Raw genomic sequence first — 15,393 nt, 5'->3', positions numbered from 1 at the left:
GTGCTCTCTTTCCGTATTAACTTAATAGTAATATTCACATACTTATTTATGTTTGTCAATTGAAGCAACTTCCTTCTACAATATTTTTAATTAGAAATCTGAAGCATCACTATTCTTTGCTACCAGGAACAAAAAGCTAGCCAAGGCACTACCAATGACGACGAATTTTAAGCTATTGTTGGCGACAAATTTGAAGCTGCCTATGACTATGAAAGGGTGAAACATAATTTTGGGGTGATAGCTGCTATGGCTTGGCGAGCGTGGTCAGATGAACAATCTTCGTCGGAAATTTTTTGAGAGTATATTTACTAAATATCAATATTTTTGAATATATATTAATTGTTGAACACCCTTGACAAAGTAAAGGTAGATAGCCCAGTGGTTAAGGCTGTGTAAGGCCGCCTCAGCATTCCAAGTTCGAGCCTAAGTTTAGGTGTTTTGTTTAATATTTTTTGTTATTCCGTTTTTTCTCTTAAAAAGGCAAAACTCAGGCTTTTGTGGCCTAGGTTCGAGCCCAGGCTTGAGCGTTTCATATATTTTATTTTTTGTTCCGTTGTTCTCTTAAAAAAAAGTACAAAAGTGACCTCTTTTAAGTGGTAAGAAAAGCAAAAGGTCTTCTTTTGACTTTTCTTAATTTAAAAAAAAGAATAGATTCATAGTTATTTGTCTTTTCCTTTTAGTTTTTTGTCTTCTCCTTCTCCCAAAAACCTTTTACAACTTTACTCTTTACCTTTCTCTCTTCTCAATTTTCATACATATTTGCAAGTTTTAAGAAATTAGAAGCTTTAATCATTGTATATTTCTTCCTCAACCGTCATTGCAGTGTGTAAAGGTATTTCTTAATTCTTTTTTCCTTTAGTTTAATTTTTTCTAATCATGTGTTGTATATCATAATTTTTATGTTGAAAGCTACTTTATTTATTCGAGTATCGATCAAGTATTTGGTGTATTGTGGATTGATTTTTAATAAGTATGGCATACTTGACTATTGTTTCAGTTTAGAGTTCAATGAGCTTGAAAAAATATATTTTAGAGTACCCAAAACAAGTTTGGCACCTCAAAATCAAAATCAACTACACCGAGATGAAAATGTCGACCAAATAGAAAAACCATCTCACTCTTCCCACAGACAAGAATTTGATGTAAATGATTTAAAGGTTGATCCGGCTGAAAGAACTCCAATTTTGAATTATCATCCAAACCTTCGTGATGAGATAAGGAGGGCATACATTATTAAAAGTCCTTGTCAACCTCGAACTCATCAATTTCCTCAAACTATTTTTTTGGATCGTGAATGGTTGGAATACAATAATAGTACGGATGCTGCTTATTGTTTGCCTTGTTATATTTCAAGGAGAAAACATCAATCAAGGTGGTGGTATTTTCGACTAAGGGATTTACAAATTGACATATAAAAGATAACTTTGCTACACATATTGATCCACCGAATAACGTTCATAATCAATCCAAAAGGAAGCGTGAAGATCTCATGCGAGAACAACAATCCATTCAAGCCATATTTTACAAGTTGGATGATAAAAGTAAGCATGAATATCAGGTTTGCTTAAACGCTTCAATCAAAGTGGTAAGATTTCTCTTGAATCAAGGTTTTGCATTCTGTGGTCATGACGAGAGTGAATCATCATTGAACAAGGGTAATTTTCTTAAAGTTCTTTCTTGGTATGCTGTTAGATGTGATGCAATTAAACCTTCTGTGTTAGAATTGTGTCACGCCCTGAGCCAACACCCTGGATGTGGCCGACATTCGAGAACCATTGCTAGCCCCAAGCGAACCCTTGGCCTGACTTTCTTACTAAACGGAAGACTTTACTCAAGATAAATAATTTTAAAATAGTACACTGAACTGCTCAATAAATAACTTAGAATGTAATAAATAACATTCACTGCCAAAGTGGCAACTCAAGTCTTAACTTAACTGAAAAGGAAAATTAAAGACTCATGAACTAACATCAACTAACTCTATCTATGAAGCCTCTAAATTCTGAGGGATGTTAGGACAAGATCCCCGATCATCCTAACAACTGAAATAAGCAAGCAATAAAACAAAACATAACAAAAGGGATCCTTTGGAAAGCAAGGAGCCTCACCAACTAACTCTGAGTGCTCAACTGGATCAACGATGCGCTGGATGTTGATCCTGGTTACCTATGTCTGCATCATAATAAGATCCAGGCCAACTGACATCAGTACATTGAATGTACGAGTATGCGAGTTGGAATGCAAAATACAACATAGGCCTGAAAAGAATCTGAAGAACTTACCTAGTTCAACTCAACTCAACATAACTGGACTCATTTCAATATAAGACAGTTTAAAAACAAGTGCAATATAAAGAAAAGTTGTTTAAACATGATGTCAACTCTGTGTGTATGCAAAGATACATATCACCCTGAAATGTATGTAAAAATACAATAAACTGTGTATATAAGAATATAACTACTTCTGTGGGAGTTTCTTTAATTGACAACCATCACGTAAGAGTTATTGTGATGATACATCATTTTGCTTCACACTGCCAGTGACGTCCTATACCTTGCCGGGGGTATATAACCTGAACTACTAAGTGGATCCACTAGTCTATGCTAAAAAACACTAAATGAATCATCTAAAAAGTATGACCCTTTTCTATCCATGGTGGTTACGTGGTTTATGGCGGCTCAGAGTTCTCTAAACTCTCCCCCATATCAGTGCTCAATACTACTCCCAAAATATACTAGCTCTTTATGTTTTAAAAACATAACTTCTTTCTATGGTTTGAGATAATAGTTCAAAACTTCGATCAAAGGCTTTCTTGGAAATCTCAGTTTCCCTTCTTGCTTAATTGTGAAAACATTTACTCTTTTCTGAAAACTAGCTCAAAGGCTCTTTGCAAATCAAAGTTTCCCTTCTTGCTTAATTGTGAAAACATTTACTCTTTTCTAAAAACTAGCTAAAAGGCTCTTTGAAAATCAAAGTTTCATTACTTGTTTTAATGTGAAAACATTTTAAACTCTTTGGGAATACATAGTCCCCATATACTTTTGAAGAAATGAACTTCAACTTTACTCTTTTCTGAACTCAAAACTCAAGTCTTAAAACAAAGTTAAATCATTTGTAAAAGACTTTTGGAAAACTTTATGAACTTCTCTTGACTTGCTTCTTAACTTCTAACTTGACTCTTAACTTTCCTTGAATTGAATAATGGATTCAAGGATTGTGTTTTATGATAGGAACGATCTCATGATGTGTAGGAATGATTTTAGATAGCTAAACATGAGAAAAGATTTAAAAAAATCACTATTTGAGGATGGATTCGCGACGCGGAGAAGTAAGTTTGTCACGCCCCGAACCTACACTCTGGGCAGGACTAGCACTCGAGAACCATTGATGGCCCCAAACGAACCCTTGGCCTGACTTTCTTACTCAGCGGAAGACTTCACTCAAGATAAATACTTTTAAACTAGTACACTGAACTGCTCAATAAATAACTTAGAATGTAATAAATAACATTCATTGCCAAAGTGCAACTAAAGTCTCAACTTAACTGAAAAGGAAAAGTAAAGACTCATGAACTAACATCAACTAACTCTATCTATGAAGCCTCTAAACTCTGAGGGATGTCAGGACAAGACCCCCGATCATCCTAACAACTGAAATAAGCAAGCAATAATAAAAAAACATAACCAAAGGGATCCTCCAAAAAGCAAGGAGGCTCACCAACTGACTCTGAGTGTTCAACTGGATCAATGATGCGCTGGATGTTGATCCTAGTTACCTGTGTCTGCATCATAATAAGATGCAGGCCAACTGGCATCAATACATTGAATGTACGAGTATGCGAGTTGGAATGCTAATCACAACATAGGCTCGAAAAGAATCTTAAAAACTTACCTAGCTCAACTCAACTCAACATCAACAAACTCTGTCTATGAAGCCTCTAAACTCTGAGGGATGTCAGAACAAGACCCCCGATCATCCTAACAACTGAAATAAGCAAGCAATAAAACAAAACATAATCAAAGGGATCCTTCGGAAAGCAAAGAGGCTCACCAACTGACTTTAAGTTCTCAACTGGATCAACGATGCACTGGATGCTAATCATAGTTACCTGTGTCTGCATCATAAATGACATCATTACATTGAATGTACGAGTATGCGAGTTGGAATGCTAAACACAACGTAAACTTGAAAAGAATATGAAGAACTTACCTGGCTCAACTCAACTCAACATAACTGAACTCATTTCAATATAAAGCAGTTTAAAACAAGTGAAATATAGAGAAAAGTTGTTTAAAACATGATGTCAACTCTGTGTGTATGCAAAGATACATATAACCCTGAAATGTATGTAAAAATACAAAAATTGTGTATATAAGAATACAAAAATTGTGTATATAAGAATATAATTACTTCTGTGGGAGTTTCTCTAACCGACAATCATCACGTAAAAGTTATTGTGATGATACAACATTTTGCCTCACGCTACCAAGCCGGTCCTATACTTTGCCGAGGGTATAGAACCTTAACTACTAATTGGATCCACTAGTCTATGCTAAAAGGACTAAAGGAATCATCTAAAAAGTATGATCCTTTTTCTACCCATAGTGGTTACATGGTTTATGGCGGCTCGAAGTTCTCTGAACTCTCCCCCATATTGGTGCTCAATACTACTCCCAAAATATACTAGCTCTTTATGTTGTAAAAACATAACTTATTTCTATGGTTTGAGATAATTGCTCAAAACTTAGCTCAAAGGCTATCTTGGAAATCTTAGTTTCCCTTTTTGCTTAATTGTGAAAGCATTTACTCTTTTCTGAAAACTAGCTCAAAGGCTCTTTGGAAATCAAAGTTTCCTTACTTGTTTAAATGTGAAAACATTTTAAACTCTTTGGGAATACATAGTCCCCATATACTTTTGAAGAAATTAACTTCAACTTAATCTTTACTGAACTCAAAACTCAAGTCTTAAAACAAAATTATATCATTTGTAAAAGACTTTTGGAAAACTTTATGAACTTCTCTTGACTTGACTCTTAATTTTCCTTGAATTGAATTATGCATTCAAGGATTGTTTTTTATGATAGGAAAGATCTCATGATGTTTAGGAATGATTTTAGATAGGTAAACATGAGAAAAGATAAAAAAAAAAATCACTATCTGAGGATGGGTCTGCGATGCGGAGAGGTAGTTAAATTTTGGTCGCGAAAATACTTTTTGAGTCAGAACGGTCTGCGACCACTCTTCTCCACGAAGAGATTTTTTTGAAATCTGAGGAGCAAGTCTGCGACGCGGCCCCACTACCCAGATTCACCCGGCTTTTTCCTTCTTTCGTTTTCCAGTCTCAATTCACCTAAACTAGACTAGTCTTCTCAATTTTTCTTAAAATTCAGATACCCAACATATGTACCCATGAACCTAACTCAAAATATCTTTAAAACTCGACTCAAAGATCTCAGAAACTTCTCAATTCAGCCCAAATCAAGAACGGAAAACAAATTCAAGAAATCCATTCAAAATTCATCAACTTTTAACTTTCTAGAACAAACTTCGCTGAAATAAACATGTTTGGTGCGTGGGTGAACGAACCCAACGCTATGAAAGACTCACATACCTGTTTAGGGATCAACCCTTGTCGAAATCCACTAGCTAAACCATCAAGAACGACGAACTTCATCAAGAATTCAAGAGATTTACTTTCAAATCAATATACTTTGTTAATAATTGGAAATAGTCATTTCTGGAAAGAATGAAGATCTGGAAGTTTTGTTAAGTTAGAATAAGTTGAGTTTTCGCCAACTTCAAACGGCCATAACTTCTATCTCAGGATGAGTTAGAGGTACTTTCAGATATGGTAGGAAAGCTCTTGGAATGATCTTTCCAACGCCATTGAGTTTGCACGATTCCAAGTTAGTATGAGTGAGTTATGCCCTTTGGAAGTTGGGTTGTTGGAATAAGGAAAGTTCAATCCGGATTTTGAAAGGGTAGTTTGGTCGTTTCCTTGCCCTATTATATTTTTTTTTTGCTAATTAAGTTAGGGTCTAATCAGAATTAGATCAGTTTACGCTTTTACCAAAATATGCTAGGGCTTGGAGAGAAGAGAAAAGAAGAGGAGAAAGGAGAAGATAAGCAAGATTCGTTAAGATCGTCGAGTTTAGCTTGTGGATTTCTTCGGGGGTGATCCCTACAAGGTATGTGAAATCACATAGTGTTGGGTTAGCTCACCCACGTGCCCAACTTGATTCAATTTCAACAAAGTAAATTGATTTGAAAGTAAATCCCTTGAATTCTTGATGAAGTTCGTTTGAATCCTTGTGGGTTGTGTTATTGGAATTTTCTTGAGATTGATTCACGTTTTTAGTTGTGTTTTTGAGTGGAATATGATGTTATTTAAGGTATAGATGATTCTAAGTGTTTGGGGAAAGAACCAATGGAGTTTAGAGGGTTTAGAGCTGAAAAATGAAGAAGAAATTTCGTCGGGCAAATCTGGGCAGTGCCTTCGCGTCGCAGACCTGCTCCCCAGATTTAGGAAAAATCATTTCACATCGCGGAGCGGTCACGGACCGTTCTGCCTCAAAAGTTGTTTTCGAACCAAAAATTTAAATACTCTTCCGCATCGCGGACCCACCCTCAAACAATTATTTCTTGATCTTTTCTCATGTTTAGCTTTTTAAAATCATTCCTAAACAACATGAGATCTTTCCTATCACAAATCACAATCCTTGAATCCATAATTCAATTCAAGGAAAGTTAAGAGTCAAGTTAGAAGTTAAGAAGCAAGTCAAGTTAGAAGTTAAGAAGCAAGTCAAGAGAAGTTCTTTAAAGTTTTCAAAAAGTCTTTTCCAAATGTTTAAACTTTGTTTAAGACTTAAAGTTCAAGTTGGGTAAAGATTAAAGAGTAAAGTTTGAAGTTCATTTCTTCAAAAGTATATGGGGACTATGTATTTCCAAAGGGTTTAAAATGTTTTCACATTTAAACAAGAAAGGAAACCTCGATTTCCAAAGAGCCTTTGGGTTAGTTTTAAGAAAAGAGTAATCACTTTCTAAATGAAGCAAAAGAGGAAACTTTGATTTCCAAGATAGCCTTTGAGCTAAGTTTTTTAGCACTAATCTCAAATCACAGAAAGAAGTATGTTTTTAAACATAAGAGCTAATATTATATTTTTGGGATACCCTCGGCAAGGTATAGGTCGGCACTGACAGCGTAAGGTAAAACATTGTATCATCACAATAGCTCTTACGTGATGGTTGTCGGTTAAAGAAACTTCCACAAAAGTAATTGTATTCTTATATACACAGTTTATTGTATTTTTACATACATTTCAGGGTTATATGTATCTTTGCATACACAGAGAGTTGACATCATGTTTTAAATAGCTTTTCTTTATATTGCACTTGTTTTAAACTTCTTTATATTGAAATGAGTTCAGTTATATTGAGTTGAGTCAGGTAAGTTCTTTAGATTCTTTTCAAGCCTATGTTGTATTTAGCATTCCAACTTGCATACTCGTACATTCAATGTACTGATGTCAGTTGGCCTGCATCTTACTATGATGCAGACACAGGTAACTAGGATCGGCATCCAGCGCATCGTTGATCCAGTGAGCACTCCAGAGTCAGTTGGTGAGCCTCCTTGCATTTCGGAGGACTCCTTTTTATTGCTTTAAGTTATTTTATTAGTTCATTAGGATGTCATGGGGTTTGTCCTGACATCCATCTCAGTTGTTTTAAAGCCTTCATAGACAGTCAGATGTTAGTTATTGAGTTTATATTTCCTGTTTTAATGGTTGAGACTTGAGTTGCCACTTTTGGCCAGTGAATGTTATCTTTATACATTCTAAGTGTTTATTCAATAGTTCGGTTTACTTTAAAAGTATTTTTCTTCATGAGTTAAGTCTTTCTTTGAGAAAGTAAGTCAGGCCAAGGGTTCGCTTGGGGCCAACAATGGCTCTCGAGTGCCAGTCCTGCCCAGAATGTAGGCTCGGGGCGTGACAAGAATAAGCTTCAAAAAATAATAAAATGACTTCTCATGATATCCAAAAAGAAATCATGACTGCGTGTAAGATTGAAACAGTTAAGGCTATAATAAAGAATATAAATAATGACTACTTTGCTTTATTGGTTGATGAATCTAGAGACGTGTCACGCAAAGAGCAAATGGCTATTTGTCTAATATATGTTGACAAAAGGGGGTTTGTGATGGAGGCATTTATTGGACTTGTTCATAGTAAAGATACTAGTGTTTTATCTCCAAAGGAAGCAATTGTAGATGTGCTTCCTCACCATTCTTTAACTTTATCTAATGTACGTGGGCAATGTTATGATGGGGAAAGCAATATGCAAGGTGATCTAAGTGGTCTTAAAACGTTGATTAGACAAGAAAGTAGACCGGCTCATTCTGTTCATTGTTTTGCTCATCAACTTCAATTGACTCTTGATGCGGTTTCTAAAAAGTATGTTCAAGTTGGTGAACTTATATTATTAATTTCAAATATTTTGAATATGTTGGGAGCTTCTTTTAAACGTGTGGATAATTTTTTAGAATCTCAAAAAATGTATCTCTGAATGGCAGTGGATATGGGCTAACTAGAAACGAGTAGAGGGTTGAATCAAGAACTTGGTCTTGTTAAAGTTGGTGATACTCGTTGGGGATCTCACTACAAGTCATTTGAAAACTTTATTAGTAGCTTTGACTCTATTGTTGATGTACTTGATACTCTTGTTGTAAATGCAAGTATTTTGGAAGAAAGAACAAGCGCATCGGGATTTCTTATAAGTTGTCAAACGTTTGAGATTATTTTTTTGTTGCATTTGATGATTGATGTTTTAGGAATCACAAATGATTTTAATGTTTCATTACAGAAAAAGGAGCAAGATATTGCAAATGCTATGATTCTTGTTTAAGAGATAATGAATGGGATCCTCTCTTAAAAAAATATGGGATGGGATTCACTTGAAGAAAAGGTAGAAGCATTTTGTATCAAGCATGGCATTTCATTACCTAATTTTGATGATCCATATGCTAATGTTGGGAGATCACGATGTAAAGTAGTTATTTGTACTACTTTTCACCATTATCGTGTGGATGTGTTTTATAAAATCATTGATTGGCAGCTACAAGAACTTAATGACCATTTCAATGAGGTGACAAGTGATTTTCTTAATGGAGTATCTTGCTTGAATCCAATTGATTCATTTTCTAGTTTTGACATAGATAAGATAATGAGAATGGCTGAATTATATCCTGATGACTTTGATAGGTCCAACATGAGAGCTCTTGAGAATCAACTTGTTAATTACATTATTGATGTTCGTGATAATGATGAAAGGTTCTCCAATTTGGGTGGACTTGGGGAACTTTCAAGAAAGTTGGTTGAGACAAAGAAGCATTTAAACTATTCTCTTGTATTTCTTTGAGTGAAGTTTGCTTTGCTTCTACCTGTTGTCACTGCTATAGTTCAAAGAGATTTTTCGGCAATGAAGATTATCAAGAATGACTTGCAAAATCGAATGGATGATGAATTCTTAGATGGTTGCATAGTGTCTTATGTAGAGAAAAAACATATTTAAAGATGTTTCTAATGAGTGTATTATGAAAACATTTTAAGAGATGAAGTGTCGTCAAGTGCAGTTGTAGTTACCACTTTACATATTTTGGTGTGTATGAAACTATCCGTCAATATATTTGTCGTACTTCATCTTCGTTAGTTTATACATTGATATTTTGTAAGTTTTCGTTTTAAGAATTTTCATTTTGGATAGTTGGTTAATTTTATATTGAACAGGTAAAGAGTATGAACAACTTGGAGCACTATGTAGAAATTAATAATTCAGGTATGACTATTTTATAGCCAATCTTTATAATCTGACCAACAAGGTTTATTTTTTTACTTGTCCTAAAGCATGAACACCCTTGACGAAAATTCTAGCTCCGCCACTGGGTTGTTGGCATGATAGACATCTAAATAATTGTATTTATTAATGTAATTATATAGTGCTATAAATTAGTATTATCAAATAGATTTGTTGTAGAATCAGAGAAATAAATATTGTGATAGAATGTGTTTTGGAGGGATAACAAAGCAGATTTAGAGGGATTGAAAAGCAGATTTAGAGAGATAGAATAGTTGATCTTTAGGGATAGAGATGAGAGATCTTTAGATATGTGTAATTTTTATACTCTCTATATAATGGAAAGACTCTCTCACTTTGAGAGGCATCAGCAGAAAATTAACATGGTATTAGGGCTTTCTCTTGGTTGTCTTGTTTCATAGAGTCATCTGTGGTTTCTTCTAAAAAAAAATTGAAAATCTTGGTTTTTGGTTGATTGTTCGTCGACAACTAGTCCTACTACCAAGGGCTTTTGTTCTTGGTCATTCTAGGTGCTTTCTTGATTCTTTGTAGTTTTCATAGCTATTCAAAAGCATGAATTCACATCACTTTGAATCTTTTAGTGTTCGTTTCACTGGAAAAAATTATTATTCTTGGGAGTTTTAATTTTAGTTATTTGTCACCAGCAAAGAACTATGGGGCCATATAGCTGGAAGCAATTTTACTCCTACTGATCCGACAAAGCTAGGTGAATGGAAGATTAAAAATGCTCGGGTGATGACATAGATTTTAGGGTCGATTGGACCTCTAATTGTTCTTAATCTCAGGCTGTACAAGACAACTAAGGCCATGTGGGATTACTTACAAAAGGTTTACAACCAAGATAATTGTGCAAGATGCTTTCAGTTAGAGTACGAAATTGCTAATTACTCTCAAGGAGGTCTTTCTATTTAGGATTATTTTTCTGAATTTCAGAACTTATGGGCTGAATTTACAGATATTGTATATGCCAAAATATCTACTGAATCTCTATCTGTGATTCAAGCAGTTCATGAGCAAAGCAAGCGAGACTAATTTTGATGAAATTACGTTTCGACTTTGAGAGTGTTTGCTCTAATTTGATGAATCGTGACTCGTCTCCATCTTTGGATGTTTGATTTAGGGAATTACTTCCCGTAGAGTAACGTCTTGTCACACAAAACGCTTTCAAGACAGAAAATGATGCCACTGTTGCATTTGCTGCTCAATGTAAAGGAAATGGCAGAGATATGACTAGAACTCAATGTTACAGTTGCAAGGAATATGGTCATATTGCTAGCAATTGTAACAAGAAGTTCTGTAATTATTGTAAACAACAAGGACACATTATCAAAGAGTGTCCCACGCACCCTCAAAATGGTAGGGTCAATATTTTTCACGTTGGGATAAATGGTTTCACTATTGATAACGCATCTTCAGGACAAGTTCTTACTCCTGAAATGGTACAACAAATGATCATGTCAGCCTTTCAGTATTGGGATTACAAGGTAATAATGTTACATCTAATTTTTGGATTGTTGATTCAGGCGCTTCCAATCATATGACCAACTCAACGAGCATCCTAAAAAATGTTTGTAAGTATCAAGGTCCATCACAAATACATATTGTCAATGGTAGTAGTTTACCCATTATCAAGGATGGGGACATTACTCCAACTTTCAAGAATGTATAGAATGTTCAGATACTGCCACAGAACGTGATGAGATCAAAAGATATCTAGATTGTAGATACATATCAGCTACAGAAGCTTGCTAGAGGATCTTTAAATTTGACATACATCATAGAGAGCCAGTAGTTGAGTGTTTGCCATTCCATTTATAGGGAGAAAACACCATAGTATTCCAAGAAGAAAGGTGTCCTGAAAGCATACTAAACAGACCTGATATAGTAAAAATAAAATTCACGGAATGGTTTGAGGCAAAGAAAGAATATAAGGATGCGCGAGACCTAACATATTAAGATTTCCCTACGCGTTGGGTCTGGGATGCAACAGGTAAAAGATGGACTAGAAGAAAAAAGGAGAAGTCAGTTGGTAGAATTTACTTCGCACATCCTGCAAGTGGAGAACAATTTTACATGAGAATCCTACTTAATTTTGTGAAAGGAAGCACTTCCTTTGAAAGCATAAGAACAATTAATGGAGTCCAGTATGATACTTATAAGGAGGCTTGCTACGCATTGGGATTATTGGANGTTTCGACATTCTAAAACTGCTGGAATCGACGAAAATCCGATTCGAGTCTCGAAACTCCAAATGACTCGAAATAGCACTTTTAACCAAACTTTAACTCTTAAAAACTCAACTTTCCAAAAACTCAACTTTTCATCAATTTTCCTTCAAACCAACTTCGAAAATACAACAATTAGGACTCGGGGCAATTATCGGGAGGGGTAAAACGGTCATTTTATGAAAATTTCCAAAAATGACCTTTAGGGTCATTACAGTCCGCATGTCCAATCATATGTTAGGTTTAGAAGGTTATAAATTTTGAAGTGGAACTAAAGAATTTTCATAATTTTTTGAGGCAATTTAGGAAGAAATTAAACATATATTGGTATCAATTTTTAATTTAAATCGAATGTTGTTTAACAAAATTGATATTATAATAAAACTCTCATATTTAGGCTCGTTACTCATAAGTCTTCAACATGGGACGACAGACAATCTTAAACACCCAATGTGTTACATTCTTTTCCCATAGGATCATTCATCCTCGAACTATGACAACACATTAATCATCTACTTTCTCAAACAAAGATCTTGGGTATTCAAACTCACATAATTCTACCTTTTTAGAAGGTCTAATCAATTATTTAAAGAATATTTTATCAAATCGGAGGTTTGCATGATCATATCAATCTCATTCATAAAGCTTCAACCCCATTAACTTCTCTTGAGCAGTTCATATGCTTAGAAAAATCATTTTTATGGGATCTCAAGGTTCCTCAAATTCATAATTAAGGCTAGGTTTATAATTCTATACTAGTAGACAATGATTAACGGACTAAAATTGAAAATTATTCATAATTAACCTGCCTCACATGTTGTGCCATTAAAATAATAATTCTAGCTGCCAAGGCCTAGCTCAAGTGGCAAAAGGTGGAGGATTTGTGGCTTAGGTCGCAGGTTCAAGCCCCACACCATGCAAAGCGAAGCCCGGTATTTAAGTGGAGAAGGGTAGAGGGGCAGGCCCATTATCCACCGAGTTTAGAAGGTTGTGATTGGTCCAAAGGGTGGATCACAGACGGATTTCTTGGTAATCAAAACAAATAAAAAATTCTAGGTTTCAATGTGTAAAATCCTTGAAGAGCATATCTTTCAATTCCGGGAGGACATCAAAGTATGGAAGGAACGAATGAAAGAACAAAAAACACTTACCTCAAGAGAGAAAATCATCAAGACTTAGACAAATCTCCTATAGGATTCTCTGGTAAAAAAATTACATTATGACTAAGTCTGAATGAAAACAANAAATTTATAAATGTAAATAATATTATATAGAGGAAATTATTGGTAAAATAACATAAATAATTTAAAATATTCAAAAAAATGAGATAGCAACATATATAAAATTGGTGCATAAAAAATATGTCTTTGTATTGTTTCAAGGAAAAAATATAATTCTCTTCTTCTTCTTTTTTCTTAGAAGGCTGTGGTTGGTCCAAAGGGTGGATCACAGACGGATTTCTCGGTAATCAAAACAAATAAAAAATTCTAGGTTTCAATGTGTAAAATCCTATGAAGAGCATATCTTTCAATTCAGGGAGGACATCGAAGTATGGAAGGAACAAATGAAAGAACGAAAAACACTTACCTCAAGAGAGAAAATCAGTGAGTCTTAGACAAATCTCCTATAGGATTCTCTGGTAAAAAAATTACGTTATGACTAAGTCTGAATGAAAACAAACTTAAAAACACGAGTTATTGTTTCCCGACCTTCACTATAGCGAAACTTTGCTACCTTCTCTATGTAGCATTCCTTCGTTATAGCAATCTTGCTATTTAAAGAAAGTTTGCTATAGTGAAGCACTAGCTGAATTTCACACTCGATTTCCCATTTCAAGATTTCTACCAACTCTTAACCCACGGAGATCTACACAAGGGTATTATCGCCCTAAACAATCATAACGATGAAACAAGTCGTTACACATTTGCTGAATAATCTTAATTGTAGTCAAATAGTTGTTATCTACTGAAACTTTGTCGAGGGAGAATTTTTTGTATTGAGGATAATGAGTATGTTGTTTTATGCAAATTGTCATATTTTGTCGATAAATCAATAAAGTCATGAGTGTCAAACCAAATGTTAGCTAGTTTTGGACATCATTCTGGTTTCATTATTTTCATTTGGACAAAACTTCACACTTTTATCTGAATTGTGATCTTACGAAAGCCAAACATCAAATATTTTTGCCCAATAATTGGTATGGCCTACCAAGGTTAAATGTAACACTTCAAAAATTTGGATTAAATTTGAGTCATTAAATTTCATTGCTTTGACTCGAGCTACGTTAAAGCAAATGCGAATATGTAAAAGTTAATTTCTTATCGTGTACAAAGTGTGCAAAAAGGTTGAAATTAAAATAAAAATAAAAATATCAAATTTAGATCGTTGATATGACATATGTTAGAATAGTAATAGGTATATACAATCCTACTTAGAATAGGAATAGGTTTATACAATCCTATTTAGAATAGGAATAGGAATAGAAATAGAAATAAAAATAGGAATAGTAAATAGTATCCTATTTGGTAAAGGATTGTATTCTAGTGTCTATAAATACGGTCTCAATGTAATAATGTAGACACAACAACAATTCAATCATATTCCTCCCCTATATTTCTCACATGGTATGCCTTGTATGTCGATTACGTAAGACACTCTATGGTCTGAAATAGTCTTTGCAAGCTTGGTTTGGGAAGTTCCAACACTGTAATTTTATCACTCTATGTTTTATCGGCATTATGCATCAAATTCAGTATTTCATGAGAAGACCAAGCACATTGAGATTGATTGTCAATTTTGTGAAGTCAAGTGATCAACTTGCATATATCTCACCAAGCTCCTCTTCGGTCCTCGTATTAATTATATTTGCTACAAGCTAGATATATATGATTTGTATGCACTAGCTTGAGGGGGAGTGTTAGAATAGTAATAGGTATATACAATCCTACTTAGAATAGGAATAGGTTTATACAATCCTATTTAGAATATGAATAGGAAGAGAAATAGTAATAGAAATAGGAATAGTAAATAGTATCCTATTTGGTAAATGATTGTATTGTAGTGTCTATAAATAGGGTCTTTGTGTAATAATGTAGACACAACAATAATTCAATAATATTCTTGTCTTATATTTCTCACAACATATATATATATATACAGATTGTACATGTGAAACGGGAACGGTTTGCATGTCCAATCATATATGAGGTTCAGAAGTTAGAAATTTTCAAGTGGAACAAAAGAATTTTCATAAATTTTTAGGCATTTTAGGAAGAAATTAAGCATATATTGCAATCAA

At 34.3% G+C, this 15,393-nt stretch overlaps 2 protein-coding genes across 2 annotated transcripts in view; one reads left to right on the top strand and one right to left on the bottom strand.

Annotated features, from left to right (window-relative positions):
- The window catches only part of LOC125859487 (protein yippee-like), a 164,658-nt gene that overhangs the window by 144,760 nt on the left and 4,505 nt on the right, over positions 1-15,393 (bottom strand). The window lies entirely within an intron of this gene.
- Positions 8,047-9,414, top strand: LOC125858810 (uncharacterized). Its single transcript, XM_049538604.1, has 2 exons — positions 8,047-8,460; positions 9,112-9,414. Exons 1-2 carry the CDS (start codon positions 8,047-8,049, stop codon positions 9,412-9,414), a joined length of 717 nt encoding a protein of 238 aa, XP_049394561.1.

The sequence above is a fragment of the Solanum stenotomum genome, chromosome 3 (assembly GCF_019186545.1).
Source record: "Solanum stenotomum isolate F172 chromosome 3, ASM1918654v1, whole genome shotgun sequence".
NCBI classification, from domain to species: domain Eukaryota; kingdom Viridiplantae; phylum Streptophyta; class Magnoliopsida; order Solanales; family Solanaceae; genus Solanum; species Solanum stenotomum.
Note: the sequence above shows the minus strand (reverse complement) of the source record. Positions and strands in the feature narration are given on the sequence as shown.

Bases quoted from the DNA above. Each gene is read 5' to 3' on its own strand.
- LOC125858810 (XM_049538604.1), top strand. From the start codon at position 8,047: ATGACTGCGTGTAAGATTGAAACAGTTAAGGCTATAATAAAGAATATA. The intron at 8,461-9,111 runs GTTGGTGAACTT...ATTGATTGGCAG, and splicing joins TTTCTAAAAAGTATGTTCAA to CTACAAGAACTTAATGACCA.